Source organism: Perissodus microlepis, chromosome 10, assembly GCF_051167445.1.
Source record: "Perissodus microlepis isolate ML-2025 ecotype Zambia chromosome 10, ASM5116744v1, whole genome shotgun sequence".
Classification (NCBI taxonomy): domain Eukaryota; kingdom Metazoa; phylum Chordata; class Actinopteri; order Cichliformes; family Cichlidae; genus Perissodus; species Perissodus microlepis.
Genome location: NC_140470.1, coordinates 1167109 through 1191190, shown reverse-complemented (window position 1 = coordinate 1191190; position 24082 = coordinate 1167109). Strand labels below are relative to the sequence as shown.

Here is a 24082-nt window from a genome sequence, read left to right as displayed (position 1 = left end):
TTTCCAGTTATTCATAGATGTGTTCTTGTTTTTTAACCCCTGCTAACCTGGAACTTTCCGCCACCTTTCTTTTCTCTTTCTGCTTGATTTGAAAGTTATCCTGTTTGGAGTAAACTCCAAGTGGACTTTTACCTGCTTGTGTCTGAGTCATGCAGACTGGCTATTCACCGAAGGGCAGTCACGCAACAACACCATTATAAAGATGATACCGTCATAAAAGTATAAACAAAAAAAGGATCATCAATCTGTGGAGTTCGTCCAACAAAAGATCTCAATGTCCTCGTCTCACACTCTCGACACATACGAGATGACACTGAGTGAGCTGAGTGATGCTTTCTACTAAACTAAGGTATAAACAGGGACAGTCCTGGAAATATAACATATAAAAACTACCAGAGGTAGACAAGCTGCAGCACAATGTGCTGTTTTTCTGGCGTATAGTAAGGAGCAGCGAGTAATATGCTTCAACATGTTAAAATAAAGAAGCACAAGTGATCACTTTATGACACAATCTTGTGGTCATGAGGAAAAAGTATGAAGTTTCACTTTGTGGTGAATTTCTCTTATGTAAGATCTGAATCCTGCATCTCCTGCGAGTCCTTCCAAACACCTCAGAGCGCCTCAAATGCATCACGACAGGAGTCTGTTGTAAGCGCTCGTTAGCATTTCATTGCGTGTCGTGTCTTTCGTCTCTCCTGGTGACAGTGCCACAGCTATTATATAACAGCCATCATGTCTCATTTGATCAGCACGCTCAGGAACATGTCTTAAGGGTGGAGTCACAGTTGGAGACAAAGGACGTGAGCCATCAGCGGCCTTTGTGGGATTCGTCAGAGCTCCTTAACTTCAACTTATCTATAAGCGGCCTCGATGTATTTGCTGCTTAGGCGCAGCAGTCGAGTCGAGGACAGAGGACAGAGGACAGCCTCCTGAGACCTGAGCCGAGCTGTCGCTCTGCTCGGGGCTGAAGTGCTCGGCGCTTTACTTGCTGGAGACACTGCAGCGTGACGATGCTCTGCAGTCACGCTGCATGCTCCATAAATTTGACTAACACAGCTTTGAAGGCACATATTTCAGTCACTTTGTCAGATTTTCATTACAACCGTCGTGTCAAGAAGGCACCACGAGCCCATCGACACCCCCACGCAGACGTCCATGAGCCGAGCCTTTTACTCTAATATGATGTCGACTCTCAGCGGGACGCCCCTTCCCCCATTTTATCGCCTCCACGAATGAATGATGTGGCCGTTTAAAGCACCCGGCATCTCCTCGCACACAGAGGTTTTTACAGACACACAGTCTAAATCTGCTTGTAAAAGAAATGAGTTTTATCTTCCAAACCATTGTAACTGAGACAAGTGTGAGGCCTTCATTAGCTGGCTGCTAGCCAGAGAGAGGGCGCAGGCAGAGCATGTCTACAAAGGCAGAGCGGGTATCTGACTTAATAAGCATATCATTACATTTTGCTTGCCTTAACTTCGAGCATATCCAGATCATTACAGAATAATAACCTCGTCTATGAGGGGAAGGCAACCCAACACACTGACAGTGGAGCTGCGGTGGTGCGAGCGCTGTGTGGTTTCTCTCAGAGCCGTACCTCTTTACTGATGAAGGAGCTCAACAGGGTAACAATGGACCAGAAGAAAATGCCACAGCTCAGGATGACCTTTCTGTTGAAGCGGTCGCCCAGGTAACCAAAGATGGGAGCTGCCACCATGAAGCTACAGATGAAAACTGCGGAAAGAGAAGAGAAACAGAAAATGACGGTCACTGACTTCAATACTCATTTACTGCATGAGCGGACTGCTGCTTTATATCACACTGCTTCAGCTCTCTGATTAAGTCGAGACCCGTCCAGATCAAGTGTCTGATAGAAGTCAGCCAGAGACACACCTCTGTTACACTTCACCTCACGAGAATATTACATAGATACGATAACACGTGGGTAAATGTCAGTGAGATAACTTGCATTAAGCTAACGTAGCAGGTCAGAGAAGCGCAGTTTGTGATGTAGTCAAATAACGTAGCCCTGAAAGAGAGAAAACCAGGATGACATGTGGCAAATGTTACGAGCTCACACCAATTAAAAAGGCTGTGGAGAAAAGAAAGAATGACAGTGGGAACTAACCAGATGTAAGACAATTCACAGCAATATTTGACCCTTGAGAAGCTCGGTGGTTGTGCAGCCATAAATAATTCCTCCATCTTAATTTCTTACAAGGAAACTTTGTGCTCCAAAATGTGCTTCCCTAATTGCCCCACTGCTGACTGCACGACCGCTCAGCCCTTGCAGGCTCTTCGTCAATATTTATGAGGCGGGCGAACCCAAACACAGCTGAATTTTTAAAGCTTTCAAACTGAGTTTTGTGTCTTTGCGAAGGAGAAAGGGCAGCAGCGGGAGGAGATGGGGAGGCAGGCGGGAGTGTTTTGACACATCATCAGCATAAACGTTCAGAGGAGCCGAGAGAGAAAAGCGAGGAGGGGGGTGTTATATAAGATACAGGCATCGCAGTCCCACAGCTGCTGAGGCCAGCCAGCGGGATGAGGGACAGTAATCAGATTAAAGCATAACTGTAGTTTTGGACATGTGATATCGTAGTCTGATAAACGGGAGAAAAAAAGGAAAAGGATAAAAGGACCCTATTTTGAGGCAAAAGCTGTGGTTTTACATAATGATGCTGCAGGTATTTGCATGCAATAACTGGGCAGGTAGCAAAGCTGCATCCTGCTAGGTTCACCACATCTGACTGAAAACATATATGAATATATGAAGTTCATAAGTGAAATATGAATTTTTGGGATTAAAATAAGAGCAGTGCTATTCGTGCGGGTGCGTTACAGCTTAACACGCGTGTTATGTAAATTAAAAGTGCGTCATCACTTTATAGAAAATCGAAATGTGAACATTCGTCGGAGATGCGGTGCGACTCTGCTGTTATTTTTGGGGAAGAACAATCTAATCTGAGACAGGGAAATGTAATCTAAAGTCTAATTCAAATTTAATTTCCACTAATATTAATGACGTTTTTACTGGAGCTGGGCGTGTTCCTAACGAGTGTCTCACATCTCCACCTCTCAGCGTCGCTACTCTCCCTCTTCTTGCCCGGGTTTCTTTCCCTCTCTGTCGCCTCCATCACCGACCACAAGCCTATTGTGTCATGCTGAATGACTCTGATGACTCCTCCCTGCAGGTCCAGGTCTCTAAAAGAGCTCTGCCAGCTCACCCTGCAGCCACAGCACACACACACACACACACACACACACACACACAGCTACTGGTTCTGCTGTGCATACTGGAGATAAGTTGGGAGTAGGTCCATAATCAACCAGCAGCAGCTGCTCCACGTGGGGACAGAGATCATTACTCTTGCTGTTACAAACACATCCTCACATCTTCAGCTGACTTAGTTCAGGTCATCAACCGGACCACACAGGCACTCTCTCTCTCCGCAGATCTTATTTTATGTAATTTGATGATAAGTTGTGCTATTTTCCTCGGCTCATTTTCACCTTTTAGCAGTACCAGCACATGTGAATTAAGTCGGGTAATAACAGTTTGCTCGCAGCCTTTTTGCTTTTAGAGTAAGACACATAAATCCTTTGTGCTGGTGCAAAAGTCTTTGATGTAACGTCAGCTTTGGTGTTAAAATGAAGAAGATGCTGTGGAGAGAAAAAAAGCCTCGGTGCCAAACTTGGCAAAAACAGAACAAATATGTGAAATACTGTTTTTAGTTTTGAGACGTGAAGGGCTGCGCCCAACTGAGCAAGTACGCCGCGCCTGCCAGGAACGCGTTTTCTCCTGAACCCGTTTGAACTCTGAAAGAAAATAATAAGATGATAAATAGCGGTTACACTTCAGCTACAAATGGATTATTTTGTTTCTTGACACGAGGCGTGGGGGATGTTGTCAGGTTGTTTATTGTAAGAAAAACAAAGGTACACTCAGCCGGTTTCTGCATGTTCTCTTATTAAATTCAGTGAAGTCAGAGTCAGCACTGATAACCCTGCTGAAGATTCAGATCTGGAGATCTTGTTCTTGTTCTCTTTGACCTTATTTATCCATCAGATCTTCAAAGAGACTCACATATTAATAATGTAGCTTTGTTTACAATGACAGATATCTCCTGATAAGGATCACGACAGTCTTTCTTGTCAGTGTTACACATTAGTTACAGGCTGGCATAAGAACACATGCTAACCCCTAAGACCAGGTTCACACTGATATCATGTGCAACCTTTGGTGCTCCAGGAAATTCCTTATCACTACAAAGATTGTCTATAAAAGAGTACGACAGTCGTGCTGACAGGCGTCGCTCCCAAACAGGCCTAAATATGACACATCGCACACTTGGAACAGCAAACTGTGACAGAGCACGGTTAAATAAACTAATGCTCAGACATTTACTGTGATATCACAATGACATTATTGTTATCTATACGTGTTTGAAGCACTAAATCTCAGATGTGTTTGGCTTGATTAGTAAGAAGTGACAAGAAAATAAATGCTTTCAGTCTATTTCAAGAGCTTGTAGGACGGACAAACCAACCACCACTAACAATAAGTCTTCACAGACAACAACGTCCCTCCCAGAACTCTGCAGCTCTTCAGGCAAACACGCAGAGATGTAACCTTAATAGGAAAAATGCAATTATTCATATCTTATATCTCACTTTGTGGTCAAGCACCTTAAATGGCCCCGTCGGGCATGATAACAGGAAAAGCCTGACTGACATAAAGTAAACTCTTGAATATGAAGCATATAAACCTCACTGCCCACTCCTGACAAGCCGAGCATTCCTGAGCTGAACGCGCTTTGATTTAAAGTAGTGTAACATCGCAGCTCCACATGTTTGTGCGATCTCCATAACCACCTCCAAACACAAGACAAACTCACAGCAGGAAAGCCTAAGACACCGACACACTATAGATGTTTACACCGCAGGCTGACCTCGCTCACAGGGCAACGGGCAGCTCTGACTACAGAGACAGGTCGAGTATAAGCAGTATAACCCGGCAGCACTCGCAGCACTGTTTACTGCACTTGTTGGACATATTGATGGTGATAATTACAGTGACCTCTGCTGGGGTGTAATTGTGATCATTGACAGTGAAGACATTACATAGTCATCTATCTGTGAACCGAACACTGCAAAACAACGTAAACAAGTCCTATAGGATCAGCTGTACCTCTGTCATTAGGCTTATGGAACATTTCCCCACTATTATCCTAATAAACACTTTATTTCTTCTTCGGCTGCGAGTCATTGTAAACGCCAGGCTGGCGACCTGAGTTAAGAAAACTCCAACACAGTGAATTAACAGCGAGGGCTGTGAATAAATGTGTGTGAGGATTCATAGCAGCCTCACCAAGCAGTGTGAAGCAGTGCGGTCTGGTCTGCAGGGACCTCTCTAAAGTCCATATATTAATTATTATTTTCCATTATCATTCACTTTTTATATAAAAAACAAAAGATTTAACCGGATACATTTTCTCTAATGAGAGGAAAGTTTCTGCAGACGAGCAACAAAACAACACAAACCAAGCAAACCGAAGCCCTGATTTCAGTTTGCCCCGTGCATCACACAGGAGTGCCAATCCTCCTCTGATGTTCTTCAAATAACACGCCGTGCATATTTCTCACAGTCTCTCAAGCGAGGAACTTACCATCGTCTTTCACTTTGGAGCGAGAAGACAATGGCTGAGTGAGAAGTCTATAAGTAGACACAATAGCAGCCACACTCGAGTCTGTGTTTCAGTCTAACATTGTCACAAAAACGCTGCAAACGCCACTCATTCATGTCATCATATTTAAAACTGTTTCACTGTAAACTGGAAAAACTCTGCTTACATCATCATCAGTATATTATAGAGTAAGTTTCCTGGTGATTTGGAGCCAGTCTTTGTAGAAACGTACTCGTGTGAAGCCGTCTTGTGTTTTCTGGGTTTCAGAGGACAGGAATGGAAATTTACTGTCAAGCTGAAAGTAACAGAAACTGAAAACAATTGCGCAAGCTGCACCACGACCTCCTGCAACACACATTTTCCTGCTTCGCATGCCGCACAGAGGGAGACTCTAAACACCGGACATCCATCCATCGCTTTGATTGGCCAACAGAACAATACCTCCAGGGATGACTCACTCCCTACGATTCAATGCCACTGTGAATACTGCATCGGGGGAGATGCAGACACACATATGTGGAGTGTGTGTCTGTGATTGATATTCACTGAGCTGAAACGTTGCCCTGTGAAACACTAGATTCCCCTGAAGAGAGCACCTGTGAGGCTGCGCATCCGGCTGTGGGACACAAAATGCTCAGCAGCCTGTTTGATCCTTTTCCACAAAAACCCACTAAAGGTGCGTCTCCCACTGCACAAGAGATGATTAGCTTATTTTAATTCTGAGGGTGATTGACCCTCCTCCTTGAATCGCTACCTTATCGTGGTGGAGGGGTTTGTGTGTCCCAGGGATCCCAGGGGCTATGTTGTCTGGGGGCTTTTGCCCCCTGGTAGGGTCTCCCATGGCAAATTGGTCCTGGGTGAGGGACCAGACAAAGAGCGATTCAGAAGACCCTTATGAAAAGAACATCGAGGGAACAGTTTACCCTGACCGGGATAGGGTTACCGGGGCCCCGCCCTGGAGCCAGGCCCGGGGAGGGTGCCCGAGGGCGAGCGTCTGGTGGCCAGGCCTTAGTCCATGGGGCCCGGCCGGGCACAGCCCGAAGAGGAGACATGGGCCCATCCTCCCGCAGGCCCACCACCCGCAGGAGGCGCCATAGGGGTCGGGTGCATTGTGAGCCGGGTGGCGGCCAGGAGCGGAGGCCCTGGCGGACTGACCCCCGGCTGCCAAGACTGGCAATAGGGACATGGAATGTCACCTCTCTGGTGGGGAAGGAGCCTGACTTAGTGCGTGAGGTTGAGAGGTACCGGCTAGATATAGTCGGGCTCACCTCTACGCATGGCTTGGGCTCTGGAACCAGACTCCTGGAGAGGGGCTGGACTCTGTCTCAGTCTGGAGTTGCCCCTGGTGAGAGGCGGCGGGCTGGGGTGGGTATTCTAATATCCCCTCGGCTTGCTGCCGGTACGTTGGGGTTTTTCCCGGTGGATGAGAGGGTTTGTTCCCTGCGCCTTAGGGTCGGGGAACGGGTCCTGACTGTCATCTGCGCTTATGCGCCGAGTGGCAGTTCGGAGTACCCAGCCTTCTTAGAGTCCCTGGGGGAGGTGCTGGAAGGTGCTCCACCTGGAGACTCTGTTGTCCTGCTGGGAGACTTCAATGCTCACGTGGGTAACGACAGCGAGACCTGGAGGGGCGTGATTGGGAGGAACGGCCTCCCTGATCTGAACCCGAGCGGTGCTTTGTTATTGGACTTCTGTGCTAATCACAGTTTGGCCATAACGAACACCCTGTTCGAACATAAGAGTGTCCATAAGTGCACGTGGCACCAGGACGCTCTAGGCCGTAGGTCGATGATCGATTTTGTAATCATATCACCAGACCTGCGACCATATGTTCTGGACACTCAGGTAAAGAGAGGGGCTGAGCTGTCAACTGATCACCACCTGGTGGTGAGTTGGATCAGGTGGCAGGGGAGGATGCTGGACAGACCCGGTGCACCTAAACGCGTAGTGAGGGTGTGCTGGGAACGTCTAGCAGAGGCCCAGTCCGCGAGATCTTCCACGCACACCTCCGGCAGAGCTTCAACAGCATTCCGAGGGAGACTGGGGACATTGAGTCCGAATGGACCATGTTCAGCGTCTCCATTGCCGAAGCTGCTGCATTGAGCTGCGGCCGCAAGGTGGTTGGTGCCTGCCGTGGTGGTAATCCCCGAACCAAATGGTGGACACCAGAGGTGAAGGGAGCCACCAGGCTGAAGAAGGAGTCCTATCGGGCTTGGTTAGCCTGTGGGACTCCGGAGGCAGCCGACAGGTATCGACAGGCCAAGCGGAATGCGGCTCGGGCAGTGGCTGAAGCAAAAACTCGGGTGTGGGAGGAGTTCAGAGAGGCCATGGAAAAAGACTTTCGGACTGCCTCGAAGAGAATCTGGCAAACCGTCAGGCGTCTCAGGAGGGGAAAGCGGTGCTCTACCTGCACTGTGTATAGTGCTGGCGGAGCGCTGCTGACGTCGACTGAGAAAATTGTCAGGCGGTGGAAGGAATACTTCGAGGACCTCCTTAATCCCACTGACACGTCTTCCGAGGAGGAAGCAGAGTCTGGGGATGAGGGGAATGACCCGCCAATTTCCGGGGGCGAGGTCACTGAGGCAGTTAAACAACTCCTTGGTGGCAGAGCCCCTGGTGTTGATGAGGTCCGCCCCGAGTTCCTGAAGGCTCTGGACGTTGTAGGGCTGTCCTGGTTGACACGCCTCTGCAATGCTCTTTATCCTCTCGAGGATACTTGAGGGTGCATGGGAGTTTGCCCAACCAGTCTACATGTGTTCTGTGGACTTGGAGAAGGCATTCGACCGTGTCCCTCGGGGTGTCCTGTGGGAGGTGTTGCGGGAGTATGGGGTGTCTGGCCCATTGCTACGGGCCATTCGATCCCTATACAACCGTTGCAAGAGCTTGGTTCGCATTGCCGGCAATAAGTCGGACTCGTTCCCGGTGGGTGATGGGCTCCACCAGGGCTGCCCTTTGTCTCCGGTTCTGTTCATAATTTTTATGGGCAGGATTTCTAGGCGCAGCCAAGTGGCGGAGGGCTTTCGCTTTGGTGGCTCATCTCTGATTTTTGCGGATGATGTGGTTCTGTTGGCTTCATCGGGTGAGGGCCTCCAGCTCGCACTGGAACGGTTCGCAGCCGAGTGTGAAGCAGCGGGAATGAGGATCAGCACCTCCAAATCTGAGGCCATGGTTCTCAGCCGGAAAAGGGTGGAGTGCCCACTCCGGGTTGGGGATGAGTTCCTGCCCCAAGTGGAGGAGTTCAAGTATCTCGGGGTCTTGTTCGCGAGTGATGGGAGAAGGGAGCCGGAGATCGACAGACGGATTGGGGCTGCAGCTGCAGTAATGCAGACGCTGCACCGGTCCGTCGTGGTGAAGAGGGAGCTGAGTGTAAAAGCGAAGCTCTCAATTTACCGGTCGATCTACGTCCCTACCCTCACCTATGGCCACGAGCTGTGGGTAGTGACCGAAAGAACGAGATCGCGGATACAAGCGGCAGAAATGAGCTTCCTCCGAAGGGTGGCTGGCCTCTCCCTTAGAGATAGGGTGAGAAGTTCGGCCATCCGGGAGGGGCTCAGAGTAGAGCCGCTGCTGCTCCACATCGAAAGGAGCCAGCTGAGGTGGTTCGGGCATCTGACAAGGATGCCCCCTGGGCGCCTCCTGGGTGAGGTGTTCCAGGCATGTCCCACCGGGAGGAGGCCCCGGGGCAGACCCAGGACACGCTGGAGAGATTATATCTCTCGGCTGGCCTGGGAACGCCTTGGTGTTCCCCCGGATAAGCTGGAGGAGGTGGCTGGGGAGAGGGAGGTCTGGGCCTCTTTGCTTAGGCTGCTGCCCCCGCGACCCGGCCTCGGATAAAGCGGATGAAGATGGATGGATGGATGGATGGGTGATTGACAGCAGCTTTCACTGGAAAAAGTGGAGTTAAAGGAGCTGAAGGTGACAAAAAGATAAAAACTGGGTGGTTTAACAGATGTACGCAGACAGCGTTCCTCATTTCAAGCTCGCCCTGTAAGCCTTTAGCGCCGAGATTTGACTTTTCAAGTAAATGGGATTTGTCATGGATTGAATTGCTCTTGCTTGGAAATAAAAATGTTTTTTTTAAATACAGATATCAAAGGGCCCAGAGTTTCTTTGTTCTGCTGTGCCTCAATGTGAAACTCAGGGAACTCTTTAAAAATGCACCTCAAGTAGAAGCTTAACAGGGAAAGGTGTCACATTTGGGCTCTTTACCCAAACAAAAAGAAACCAATAAGACGTCACATTACTAATAATTGTTACATTGTTTTGTTGGCAGCTCTCTAAAGTCCAGATCGTATCCTCCAGTCTCTTCCACGTATCCTTTTCAGGGTCGCGGGGCGCTGGAGCCTATCCCAGCTGTCTTAGGGCGAGAGGCGGGGTACACCCCGAACAGGTCGCCAGCCTGTCGCAGGACTAACACATAGATTCACACTCACGGGCAATTTCCACTTAACCTATCCCCACTAACTGCATGTCATGACTGTGGGAGGAAGCCGGAGTGCCCGGAGAGAACCCACGCAAACACGGGGAGAACACACAAACTCCACACAGAAAGACCCCAGCCTGATGGTGGGATTGAACCCATCTTGCTGCGAGGCGACAGTGCTAACCACCGCGCTGCCAGATCAGATCAATAACTCTAAAACGTATCTACTCTTTTAGGGCTTATGAGCTGTTTCCCAGGCGTCAGCCCTGCAGCCGTGAAAGCTGACAGTAAGGACGCTCTAACTAATTGAGGCACACCAGTTTCAGGAATCTGAATGTCTGTCAGCTGCCAGAGACGGAATTAGAGGAACCGGAGAAGCACATCTGCAGGTCTGTACATGTCTTCAGGCTAGGTGTTGTCATTCAGCCACATTTAAAACTGCCATGTGTCACTGTGACCTGTTCACTGTGGAGAGGTGTGTGTGTGTAGGTGTCAGCGCTCAGTGCAGCTTCCATAAATACATCTCCCCTCCCCAGTTTCTGTTGACTCTCCTCCACCTTTGTGCCTCTGCCCTTTTCATTATTACAACACTTGCTGCAACTGGAGGTATTTGTATGAAGAGCAAACAATGCACGAGTAACGTCTGCTGTTAAAAATAGCTTCTTCTTTTTTACTTCTTTCTCGCTCTTATTATCTCTATTATCACGTTGGATTAAATCATCATTTTTTTTAATCCTGAGGAATGTCAGTAATGTCACCCTGGAGCTAATACAGGACAACAGTGCATCCCTACAGTCTGTGGGAACCTTCTATTAATACTTACAGGATGCCATCGCTGTGTATCACCACGCCATGACTCACCTTACTGATGACAAAAAAATGATTTAAATAACGCCACGATGATCCTTACCCTGAGACCTACCAGTTCAAACACTGTGTTGAAGGCACTGGTATTGATGTGGAAACAGGTAACCCAACCCTGCATACCACAGATGTCATCACACACAGAAAATGTCAGGCACTCCAAACACATCTAACCTTTCTCATAAATGGGAATCTAGTTCCTGTAGAGGTTTTCCTCTACAATCACTGACACATTCACAGACACGCCACAGATAGAGGCTAAATAAACGAGTCTGTCCACAATACTGGACGCCCACTGCTCTGTAACTGGCACCAGATGCAGTCGGACGCACAGCTTTCACCCCAAGATGAGCCTGGATCTGCCGGAGGTTTCTTCCTGTTAAAAGGGAGTTTTTCCTCTTGCTTGCTCATAGGGGCTCATATGATTGTTGGGTTTTTGTCTGTATGTATTATTGTTGGGTCTGCCTTACAGTATAAAGCACCTTGAGGCGACTGAATATCTGACAACACGACCAACCACATCTGCAGCGAAACCACATTCTGCTTTAACTTGTTCTTAACACCGTCAATCTTTCACAATAAAAGCACCTGATTTCAAATTGTGCTTAGAAAGGTTTTGTACAATCACATAGTGACGTACAGACACGTAGCTGAAGGTCAGTTATATGTGACATTTCTGAGGAAAGAACATTCATCGTATCCAGGAAGAAAGACTTTCAGTATTGTGTTACATTTGGAAAATAGTCAGTAAAAATGTAACAATTACAGTAACACAGAGATTAAAATGACATCATAGCTTTGCTGGTGAATCATGCTGACCAAAACTTATAAGCATGTATTTATTGAACAGATAGGAATGTGGTGTAAACTAAGCTTCTAATCATTGGTGTTTATTACACTGTGGCGTCACAGTGCTGTGTTTCTATCAGGTGTGCAGGAGTGGCAGCTTTGTTGTTCTTCCCCTAATGATTAATGGACCTGCCTGTGGAGGGTGTGACACATAACTTAGTAGGACACCAACGTGTGTGACTGAAACTCAGACACTCGCAAACATCATTTTGCTGCCTGCTAGATCCTCCTTCATGTGGAGCCCCAACATTTCTGCATGCCTTACATTTCTGATCACCGCTAATTCTCCAAGAAATCCCTCGGCTCAGATTACCAGAGCTCTCTGATAAATACCACATGAAGCCTGGGAAATGTTCCTGTCAATCTGAGCAGCTCATACTGTACCCACAGAAGCTGCCATCAAGTGCAGCTGTACTGTAACACCAACCAAAAAGTCTTTTCAGTCTTTTAACTGCAGCTAAGGGCTGGTAGGTTTTCACTGCTGCTGCATCAGGTCTTTCCTCTACCTGCTCAGTGTGCGAGCTGCAGCTGGTAAGAATCACACAGCTACAAATACCGGCCCGGCTGTCTGGCCCGAGTGCAGTGGAACATCATCTTTTACACATTACTGCGTATATCAGAAGCAAACACATATGGTGAGAATACAGGAAGGTGCTTCTTGAAATTTTTTAGGACAGAAAAAAAGTATCCAGATGTGCTTGCTGTGATGCTGCAGACTTGTGCCCAGGCTGCAGCATTAAGGAAAACAAGCTGTTGGCACCGAGCTGACATCCAGCAGCTCAACACTGTAGTTTGTCTTTCCTGCAGTAACTGCGAGAGCAGCTAATTTAATGACAAGCTCCGGCTGAAAGCCAGTGTTTACGTTTGTTTCAAGCATGTCGCTGTTGGTTTGGGATTAATGGAATATCAAATATAATCAATTACACATAGTCCGCATTAAATAAATGAAAGCAGATCAAAGGAGCATGCAGCAGCCCCAGCTCTGACCTTCAGAGGCTGCGGTGTGGGGAGTGTGCATGTGTGGGTTCTTAATTGATCTGTTTATGTCGCTTGGATGTGAAGGTGCAGCAATCGATCAGTGCTTGTCTTCATTTTCAGAGAAGCAGGAAAGAAAGGATACCAGCCGGAATCTCGTTGCCATAAACGCCCAATCAGTCCTCGAATTATTCTTTTAAAAAGGTGCGTGCAGCTTTCTCACCACGCTCTCTCTGAGTGCGCAGCGTGAGCGGTGCTTGACACAAAGGGGCCATTAGACATTTACATGAAAAGAGGTTGTTTAGACCCCCTGAAATCCTGATTGGATTTGCAGTCACTCAGCAGCGCTATTGGTTCAGCCACAGGAAGACAGGAAGTGTAAGGGAAGGAGATCGGGAACAGGGTGCCAATCATCACCCAGCAGCTGCCCTCCTCTGAGACATGGCCTATAAAAACAGCCCGAGATGAAGACACACACACACACACACACACGCATACATCATCAGGTCGTAGTTCTATTCTCATCATAGCAGCAGAGGGCTGCTGAGCACCAATGCAGTGCCGTTATTGGCTTTGGGAATCAATAGCGGAGAAGATGAAACTGTGCTACTTAAAGGGAGGAGAGCGGCTCTGTCTACTCCCTCCTTCCCTTTATGTCTCCTAACTCCTATAAGGTGCCAGTGGGACCAACAACAAGACAACAACAGCTGTCAAAGTGCTGAGAGTGAGAGAGGAGGTACCAGGGGATACCAACGAGGGCAAAAGACAAAATAGAAGCAGCTGACACTGCCCGAAACAGCTGATCAAGCAATGATAGCTCCGCTTTCCAGCGCATGAAGGGAACTCTGCGCTCACACATTTCTGATTGACATTGGCAATCAACTTACACACTCGACCGCAACTCAGATCCAACCAACCAAGGATTGGAGACAGCGTCGTATAAACACAAAAACTGTGTCGCTGTTTTCAGCATAGCGGTTACTATTGATGTGATTAAACTTTTCTTTGTGTAATTTTGTGTCGTATGAGCCTGATGTGTGATAGAGGAGCTCAGGCCATTAGTCCCACACAGCACCTGTGGCCTCATTCCTAACAACTCTCTACAGGCAGGCTGACACCATGTAAAGACTGCAGGACTGTGTGTGTGTGTGTGTGTGTGTGCGCGTGTGTGCTGGTGTTGTGTTTCAGATGCGGTGGGCAGCCACACACAGGCCACAGACCGTCTGTGAGCTGTTTTGAGTGCCGGCTCCTTATTAAGCCGCCGCCCCCAGCGTGCACACAGCCTGACTGACCCCAATATAAAGATAATTATGATGCCAGGATCCATTATGAGACAAAATTCAACCTATTAAGTCTGTTTTTTCTGAATGGCCTCAAAGCACTGAACACAATAAGCACAGCATGTTAGCAAGAGGGGAGAGCGCTCTCTTCTTTCTCATTGCAGTTAAGAAAAGCGTTTTAAACTCCCCCTCACCAAAGGTAATACCATCCAGGTGAACCCCCGCTCCCCTTACACTCTTCCATTAACCTCCCGTCCCTCCACACCCTTGGGAGGGGTCCTGTTCACAGATGTGAGGGTCACTCGCTGCTCGAGGGCCTGTCACATCCACGTCCCTGCGCCCTGACAGGCCCACTGTGTTCAGGAGAGAACATCTCATCACGCTGATGGACGGGGGAGGAGCTTCAGGCTCAAACGGCATGCCTTTACGCTAGCATGACAGACACTTCATCCTGTTACGACGAGAGCTGAGACGTCAGCTCCTCAGGCTTGCGTGCACACTCACGTGCATGACAGAAATGAGCACATACCTCGTGTCAACTTATGTTATTTTGAAAGCACTAATGTTGCCAAAGGATACAGACGACCTCCCCTGCAGGCTTCATCGTGAGCTTTGACAGCTCAGCACATGTCAATAAAGATGCAGGTAGACGACCGTTACAATGGCTTCCAGGCTCTTCCAGTGGAGACCCTCCTCATTTAACCTCTGATCCACAACCAGTTATTTTGTTCTGTAAGCAGAACAAAATAACTGGACGGAAAGCGCTCGGTTCACAAAAGGGCTTCGTGGGTTAGTCCTAGTAGAGCAGGGGTGTCGAACTGCAGGCCTCGAGGGCCGGTGTCCTGCAGGTTTTAGATCTCACCCTGGGTCAGCACACCTGAATCAAATGATTAGTTCATTACCAGGTGTCTGGAGAACTTTAAGACACGTTGAGGAGGTCATTTATCCATTTAAATCAGCTGTGTTGGATCAAGGACACGTCCAAAACCTGCAGGACACCGGCCCTCGAGGCCTGCAGTTGGACACCCGTGTAGTAGAGGGTAGGGCAGGGTAAGAAGGAAGAGTTAAGTTGTTGTAACACAATGAAACACAGCAGCAGCTTTAAAAGCCTCCTCTAGTGCTCAGCCTTGTGTTTCCTAAAGCAAAAAACCGTCTGGATATGGGGAATTTTTCCTTCCAGTAGTTCTTATTAAGAGCCAAAACAAAGAGTCATTTCTCAAATTCAAAAAGTGATTCTGACTCAGTGGTATTGTGTGCCTTGGACCCTGCAGTGTGTGGTCGCTGTTATGTTTTGTAATGTTTGAGGGTGACCTGGCAGCACAGAGCGAGAGAAAGCCTGAGCATACACCCACTTCCTATAAAACACCCACACTGGCAGTTTGCATTCCCAGGTGCACCGAAGCCTGCAGGAAGGAGAGAGGACAGAGCAGGCCTGCAGGTGCTCACAGAGGTGGGAACTGTTCCCTCTGGAGAAGGAGGCTGGTGGTGGGGGACGCTGGAAGGGACAAACCATAAAACACACACAGGCAAACTGACACTCCTTTCAGACGTGCACTCCTTTCCATGAAGCCGATGTCATCTGAACACGATAACCAGAATAACTTTATTTGTATAGTAAAGTCACCTTCATGTCTCAAAAGTAACCGGGGGACCTTAAAACACTGACTCCATGAGGTTGTGTGGAAGATGGATGTCATAAACCTGTGATGTCAAAATGCAACCCCACTGCAGACGGATGAAGCTAGTGATGTGTAGCCTGTGCTGAGGTAAAGATCCTCCCTTCTAGCATCCCGATTATGTTGTATCCTCCAAGCCTCTTCTTCACACCTAGGCTCCTTGTCTGCACGCCGACACCCGGCATTCCCCAGGTCCGTGTCAGAAACAGGTTCCTTGGGGATCAAGGGCCGAGCGGAGTCAGAACCATGACCGACCGTACAAACCAAACACGCAGAAGCCTCGCCGTGCGCCCGACTGGGTTCCTCTCAAAGACTGAAGACGGTGCAGCGGGCAAATCAGTTGTACATGCAACTAGAAGACTTGCATACTCTGTTTATTTAAGTGTGTGTGAGTTTGTGCCAGTGTGGCTGTGTGCATAATCCACGCAGTGAGCCAATACAAGCAGAGTTAAGAGTCAAAGCCCTTCACAGTTTCCTGTTTCTTGTTAAGCGTTCATACAAACATGCAGTTTTTTCAAATGGGACGAAATCCTGCTGATTGAAAAAATGTCCCGTTCTTCCCCTCGTATGTTTCTAAGGCTTCCTGATTCTGACAGTAATAAATATGTAGAGCTTGTTTTTTCTTGCCTGCTTTTGCTGAAAAATACCCAAAGAACAAACATCGAGACACAAACGATAAAATACATAATGTGGAGAAACTTGCTGACAGAAAATAAAAACGAGGCCCAGTTTGGGTTGAAATGAGATTGTAAAGTGATGAAGCTCTAAAAGAGTCACACAGATTTCTTTTTCCTTCGAGATATTTTTGTCCTTCACGTACCGCGAGTCTAAAAACACTGGGCTGTTTTCTACCACCCCTCACACTCAGTCCTGTCTGCTTGTCCTCAAAGCCACTTTGTTAGTCTGTTGGTGTCTGAATGGGTCTGAGAGCACACAGAGACAAGACGGGGTCCTGTCCTCCAATAAGAGGGCTTTGCAAAGTATCTCTCTGTAAAAGGTGAATTCAGTGAGTCTCTGTGTGGAGCAGGAAGCCCTGCCCTAAGCAGGAGTCCTCACACTCTGTGGGTGCTCTCAGGGGAAAAGCCTGCCTGGCTCCTGACTGTATTTCCCTTTTTTATTGGCCTGCTGCTTTGCTGCTGCCACAGCTTGTCATACAGTGTTGCTGTGGAAAAATGTAAATAGCTTCAGTAACTTTGAACCATCACAAACTCCAGGAGGTGTGCCCTTCTGATATTCTATTTTCTTGGATTGTCTTGCCCACACAGATGACTGCACAGAGACGCAGAGGAACAAAACCATTAGTGGGTTGATTATGTAAATTATCTCCATAATACGCAGCTTTACCTTCTGTAAATGTGCTGTCAATAATCCGGTTTGCTGCTCATGTGTGAGAAGAGAAAAGGGAGGCTGACACTGCCGCTGTCAGAGGCTGAGATCGAGTGACAGATTGGAGTAAGAGCCTCTGCCTTTGGTTGGACCATTCGTGTTAAATAACATCAGAGTTACACAGTAATCACAGTCACCGCAGAGAGAGAGAGAACTCTTTTCACGCGTGTAATTATGAGATTAAAGGATGCTTACCTGTTTGCAGCAAGCCGATTCTGCTGTCTGATACATCGTAATTCCGCTGAATGTCGAGCACAACACCTGCAAAAGAAAAACATGAATGTGGTTTGGAGGTACAATAAGAGCCCTAATCACAGGTCCTGAAACGCTGAGCTCCGACTTACAGACAAGTTCATTCTGGATTTACGAAAGCCTTTTGTGGCTAGTTAGAGGTCGTCATTCACCTCGCTTCCTCGAAGAGCAACAGAATGAGACTGATAATGCTCGTTTGGCTGCCACACAGTGCTAAACTTCAGCGAGTGGCTCAAACACTGTCCCACAGGGTGTTATATATGAGCAATATCTGGTGTTAAATAACACAATCGCTTGCAAACACACAAACACAGTCTCCAGCATTAACTTGTCACTGGCTCGTACAGCGCACAGCTCCGACACAATGACTGCAGCTGATTCTGGTTTTGCCACACGATGCAAACGTGAGTCGCTGTGCGTTCAGCAGTGGCGATAACATGATTCCACTGAGAGAAACCACAAGTTCTCTGAAGTTGTTTCAATCCCATTACTGTAACCCAAGTCATCAGCATACTGTACGTCACACCGATGCCTCAATAAGGTGACAGGCATCTGCTTTTTGGCCAATCACGGGACAAGGAATGCACGCGAACAGCTGAATACCTGCTCATCACAGTTGTCTGACTTGTTGGTGCTCTGTGCCCGATATAGAAGAAATCCCATAAACTTTTAAACACATCGTAAACATCAAAGGATCAAGATGAAGAAGACGAAGGTCAGATGGTGATAAATTAGATTAAAAGAAATGCCTTTATGTCTACTGTGTAATTTTAAGCACTGGTAAACAAGAAACCACAAATGATTCTGCTCGTCCTGAGAACACCAGCTTTAAAGTCGTCATTTCTAACTGAGAATAAAAGAACATCTCTGCAGTCCAGACGAAACGTGATGTGCTTGGTGGTGCTGGCTGACTCTGTGAGGCCGGCAGGCCGGTCCTGGGGATTGCAACACGGCTCATGAAAATGCAACAGCAGCATGACTAACATTTTAAGAAGCTGGCTCCCTCTGATCTGTGTGCTGCCCGCGTGTGAGCCCAGTATCACCTAGCAGAGCCTGGCCTCTGTACGGGCTTTTGTAACGCTCAGAAACGTCCGCTTTATAATATCCAGCCGCCTCTCGCTTCACTCTGGAGGATAATGAGTAAGATCGAGCCAAGCAGGCAAAAACAGCACATGGACGTAGCTGATTCTGTGGCTATCCTCTGCGCCGCCACTGACTGTCTGTTTGTCAACAAAGAAAGAGCGCAGGTTGCAAAGGTGGTGCAACGCAGGGACAGGTGCAGGTGGACCGTGACTGCAAGCAAACATCAGATTCCTCTCAGCTTAGTCAAACCACCTGCGTGCATTCTCACACTGCAGGAAGCATTCCTGTTAGCACACACACATGCATGCACGCACACACACACACACACACACACACACACACACACACACACACACACACGCACGCACGCACACACACACACACACACACACACGCACACACACACACACACACACATACACACACAGCTTTTTAAATTCTTTCTCTTTCATAATCACCTGACTTCAAGCTGCTGATATGCTTCTTATCACCTGGTTTCAGTGAAACCCACAGTTGAGACCAATTCTCATTATTCCCCAAATTCAAACTAAAATAAAAGCAAAAGCAAAAACACTGTGTTGTCTTACATGCCCTCGGCAGATGGGTCAAATCTGCCCCCTGCCAAGCCTGTCAAACAGCGACAAAATTGTTCAACAGTGTACTGTACAACTGCAGCTGCACTGTAATTAGCCCCAAAGATGTGCACACACACACACACACACATATACACAAAGCCTGCTGGGAGGGGGATTCCTACAGCAGATGGTGAAGCGTCCCTCCTGGACAGAGACTGCGATAGTCAGAGCCACACCCGTCTACACTTACCACACAATTGCCACACAATTAATGAAGGTAGAGTTAGCTAAAAGCTATTTCAGATTAACAGAGCTGAGAATGTGTCATAAAGTCGAGCTCCAGCAAAAGGCCGCATTCAAAACGTATGAAAAGTCTGAGAAGTTCATTTGATACACTCAGCATCCTGCATTCAGATACAAGGTGGAAGTCAGATTAAAGCAAGAGTGTGAGATTCAAGTGCAATGAGCTGTGTAATGAACTGCTAAGCTGTGAGGGATTACAGACAGCCGGGAGCTCTGTGTTTGTGCAGCGGATATCTCCTCTCTTCCACGGAGCCAATCAAACTCTGTCCTTTTCTGCACTCCCGAAACATTTCATCTTTATCGGTCTTAGTATTTCTTACTCAACCGTGAGTCTTTGCTGTGCGAGCTCTGCTTCTGCAGACTAAAACACCGAGGCACTCGGGGATGGAGCTGATGCTGAGGAATTACAACCCTCGCCCGAGCTGGCAGCACCCAGTTTAGTTGCCATGGCAATGCTGTACGGCGGCTCAACGAGATAAAGGTCAAGATACCTCAAAGGAACTTGGCTTCCAGTGTCCAACCTACTTTTTCTTTTTCTTGCAAAACTGATCCTCATTGCATCTTCATCCTTATGTAACGACGTATTTCTTATGACATCGCTGCTGCCGTTGCCAGTGTCTTGCAGATGAACCCCTACAGAGGCACTGATCGGCGTCTGAAGACTCTGAAGGACAAACATCCGAGGAATGTGGGCATCCCAGGCTTCCATCTTCATTTAAGGTAACAGCACTTACGCAGCAATGCACATTCACGGCTACCAGGCAAGACACTCCCTTCCTTCTATACTGCACACTCCTTTAAGCGTGCTTTGTTCAGCTTTAAACAAAAACAGAAAGTGTATCAAACAGAAAGCAGAAAGTCTGCCTTTGTGACCGACCTGTTTCATGGTACATAATAGTCCAGAACCACATTTATGAGTCTGTTTTTGACGCTGGACTGTATTTGGCTGCACGACGCAGTTAAAGCTGACACAGAGTCGGCTACAGTGTGCGGCTGACACTCATAAAGTCTGCCTTTATGGACGCTTTTTTCAGCTCGAGAAGAAATGACTCAAATTGGTAGAACGTTAACGTGCCGTTCCACAAATGGGGCATTCAAAGCCATGAATGGTGAATGATCGCTCCGATGTGAAAAGAAGTTTTCTTCCAGTCTTTTTAAGGACACCAGAAGATCGTTAGCGTACAGGAAGGACCAGAATTTCTACACTGAGGAAAATAAGCATCACAAATCATCACGAATCCAAGAGAACATATTGATAATGCATCAGTTTGTTTTTTAAAGCGGAGGCGAGCCCGCAGCGCCAATAACGAGTGTTTAAATGAGTATACGGCATGTTGTTTTTGCAAAGCCAGCCAGCTCTTGTGCAGTGACGCAGACTGCCAGCATCTCTCCGCTGGGACCACCACACACTCACAAATACACCTTAAGTGAAGCACACACCCACACCGACACACACCACACCCAGCACAGCCATACACAAATTTACTTCATATCCTATCCCCTACAGAGAGTTGTAGATCTGCAGCCCTCCTGCTTCTATTTATGGTCAGAGAAACTAGGCCGAGAGTCCAATTTAACAGCAGAGAGGGAAACTCAGAGTTATAAGGAGCAAAGAAAGATGGCGGCTACATCAGGTCAGTCAGGACTGGGTTGGTTGGTAAAGCATATGTTTCCTTTGTTTATTATAAATGTGTGTGTGTTCCCCTTTCCCCTGGTTTCACTGTGAGTAAGCCTGAAGGAGCCAGTGGATGGAAGTCATTGACTGTGGCCGGAGTGTGAACCGCTCTGCTGATGTGGCCCATCCTTCTACTGCGTTCCTGCAAAGAGGGTGATTCCTTTTCATGTGTCACCCCCCCATCAGTATAAATAGTCTGGGAAGGAGAACAGCGACGAGTGAGGACAAAATGTCTCTTTTCTGGTTCCTCTTGTAACCAAATTTTGGATTTGAGCGTGTGAGACAGAGAGACTCAGAAGAAACAGCCCTGGGAGACAGCAGCAGAGCGCAGAGGTAGGCCAAGATGCAGAGCGGCTCAGACTGCTGCAGAGGAGAAAGCTGACCACAAATATGCCCGACTGTGGCCGGCGGGCTCCTGACCGACTGCTCTCCTCCCTCGCCATGTGGCCGCACTGGGCGGGGGAGCAGTTTTTCCATTCCACTTCCTTTGCCTGCCACACAGAAAGGAAACGTGATGCAGATGTCTGGGAAACCGTCTATAGAGTTGCGTGCACGGGAAGCTTCAGAGGATTCCCCAATAAAATCGACAGAGACGAGGAGCGTGCGAGTGCACGCTACACACTCGCGCTTCCCGCGGCAGCAAGTCGAGCACGAAATGTAAACCAAAGTCACATGTGCTGCACGCTGTGTGAGAAAGTCGGTTTTTGATGAGCAGTGTCTGTATGGAGCAGTGTTTACACCACCAATGTGATGGCAGTGAAATTTACATCCTGCTGCTCATTTCTATTCCACTGATTACTGGTTGTGGCAGTGCACCAGCAAAAATCCAATAAAGAACACAGCTACATGTACACTAAATGTAATTAATGCACACTGTGCATAATGAAATGGCTCTGTGGATGCAGTGTGTTCACAAATACAGCGAACGCAGCCTAATCGTTCACTGAGACAAAGAAGGAAACGTCAAAGAGTGTCGACGTTTCCTCCCACGCTAGCAGCTGATCGTCATCAGTGAAATAATCCTGATTCTACACTTTATCTTTTCATAAGTGAAGGAGATAACGCAGCTGATGTTACCATTGACACTGTAAAATCTGCCATGTCATAATTCAGTGTGGAGTGTTTTGCTAATTATCTAATTTTCCATCTTCTCACCTTTAGCAGGTTGCACATCATTTTTCCCCTCACAGCACGATAACCTCTGAATCCGTGTCATACACGCATAATGAAAATAAAACATATAATTTTTTAATGATGAATGTTTGCACAAAGATGAACAGACCTCCTTCCACTGTCACATCCGAGACAGCTTTCACTCTGTGACGGCCAAACTGGGGCCAAACTGGGGGAAATCAAATTAAACTCCTGCAGGCTTGCCAGCTTTACCACTTTGATTAATAAAGATTTTTTTTCCTCCTAATTTTCCGTCACTAATCAAAAGCTTGAATTCAGCTGAAGGGTTGCGGTGCATTAGTCCCAGCCGGTACGTGCTAAATATTTGATGGCAGTGGAGAGGACGCACTGCGAAGCATCAGGGAAGCAGGATAAACGTATAGCTCATCAATAATACATCCAGAGGCCAGACCACTTGTTTGTATGAGATGATGCATTTGTTGTATTGGGAAGAGATGCAGTGAAGCGAAGCAAAGGTATTTGAGATTAAATGAGACTGTAAGACTGCCGGGGGACCTCCATGAGCTGCACCAGCGCTCTCTCAGGAATACTGGGCAGCAGCTGAGCCTTGAACAGGGGATCTATGTGGATATTTGAGGAGCAACGCTGACCTGAGATCATTAATAGAGCCCAGACTGTGTTGGATTTGACAGCAAAAGCAGTGAGATGCACAGGAAACATCTCGAGGCTGAATTTATAGAGAACCCCACGAAGGTCCTGAGTATACCAGTACTTCAAGCAAGATGTGGATCTGCAAGCAGCTTTGCAACCCTCCATCTTCCCTTAATCATGGTCCTGAGTTCATGTTTGGGTCTGATGTCCTTGCCTCCAACTTTCCATGTGTCTACACAGCAAAATCTGAAGCTGTCTTCAATATTCGCACACAGAAGTGGAACAAGCATCTTTTGACTTTAGAACAGCTGCTCGCACAGTGACATTAGGCAGCAAATCCCCTTTACAGGAAATGTTATACAATAATGCCAGCAGGTTTACATTGTACAATATGTATTTAGAAGCAGGAAAAGCATGCTAATATTCACCAAGCAGCGCTACATACCGCATGTCAGGCTGCTGACATCATACCGACAAAGCTTTGCCATTCCTTCAACGACTAAAGAAGTGAATCGCAAACAGCACACGCCCCTTTTACCTGCTGGGTTTATTCTATTATGCAAATGTGTGGTTATGTGAATGCACTTTATGAAACAGTAGCAAAACACCCAAAGGTGCATTGTTCTTTTAGCATTAGCCTGCACATCTGTGAGCCTCAGCGTGTGCATAAGCACATGTGTCCTGTCAGTAACTCCAGTGCTTTACATAACAGTGAGGAGTTTGGATTAAAATCGTTGTGCAGTGTTTTTAATGAGATTTCATTTTTACTCTGCGGCCTTCTCTTCTGGTCTCTGTGTCGGCTGTGAAGCAGAGATAATGTCTGTCTTTGTCGCAGAGGCTTACTTCATGACGTCCTTTCACACAAAGCGTTTTTAATCACTGGAACGTGAAACACAACCATCTAAAACGATCCTGATATCAATACTTAAAGAACAGAAGAAGAGAGTCATTTGAGTCATCTGCTTATTCTGACTTTGCCTTTGTTTAACCCCAGAGTGAGCGCTGGCGCATAACAATCAGATGACTGTGGGCTGGCAGTTTACTGCTTTTATTTCTTAAGCAGTGGGTCCACTCCAAAGTGACCTACAGCTAGAAGAGAAGAAAACTGGCTAAATTTTGTATTTTCAGCTCCATTTAGCATCAGCTCAGCGCAGCGTGGCTATCTTCTCTCAGTGATCACAGCGCTCAGCTTCACAAAATGGAGAATTAAGGGCCACCCCGGCACAGCTGATCCCATATGTGTGACACTTAAAGCACCATTTGGGATTTCATTCA

The 24082-nt window shown here is 47.5% G+C and overlaps 1 protein-coding gene across 2 annotated transcripts in view; it reads right to left on the bottom strand.

Moving 5' to 3' along the window:
- The window catches only part of spns2 (SPNS lysolipid transporter 2, sphingosine-1-phosphate), a 61514-nt gene that overhangs the window by 27237 nt on the left and 10195 nt on the right, over nt 1-24082 (bottom strand). For both annotated transcript variants that reach the window (XM_084941408.1, XM_084941407.1), the window contains exons 2-3: nt 17330-17395; nt 1598-1734 (exon numbers count right to left, since the gene is read on the bottom strand). In XM_084941408.1, coding sequence (XP_084797534.1) covers nt 1598-1734; nt 17330-17395 — 203 coding nt within the window. The remainder of the gene's footprint in view (nt 1-1597; nt 1735-17329; nt 17396-24082) is intronic.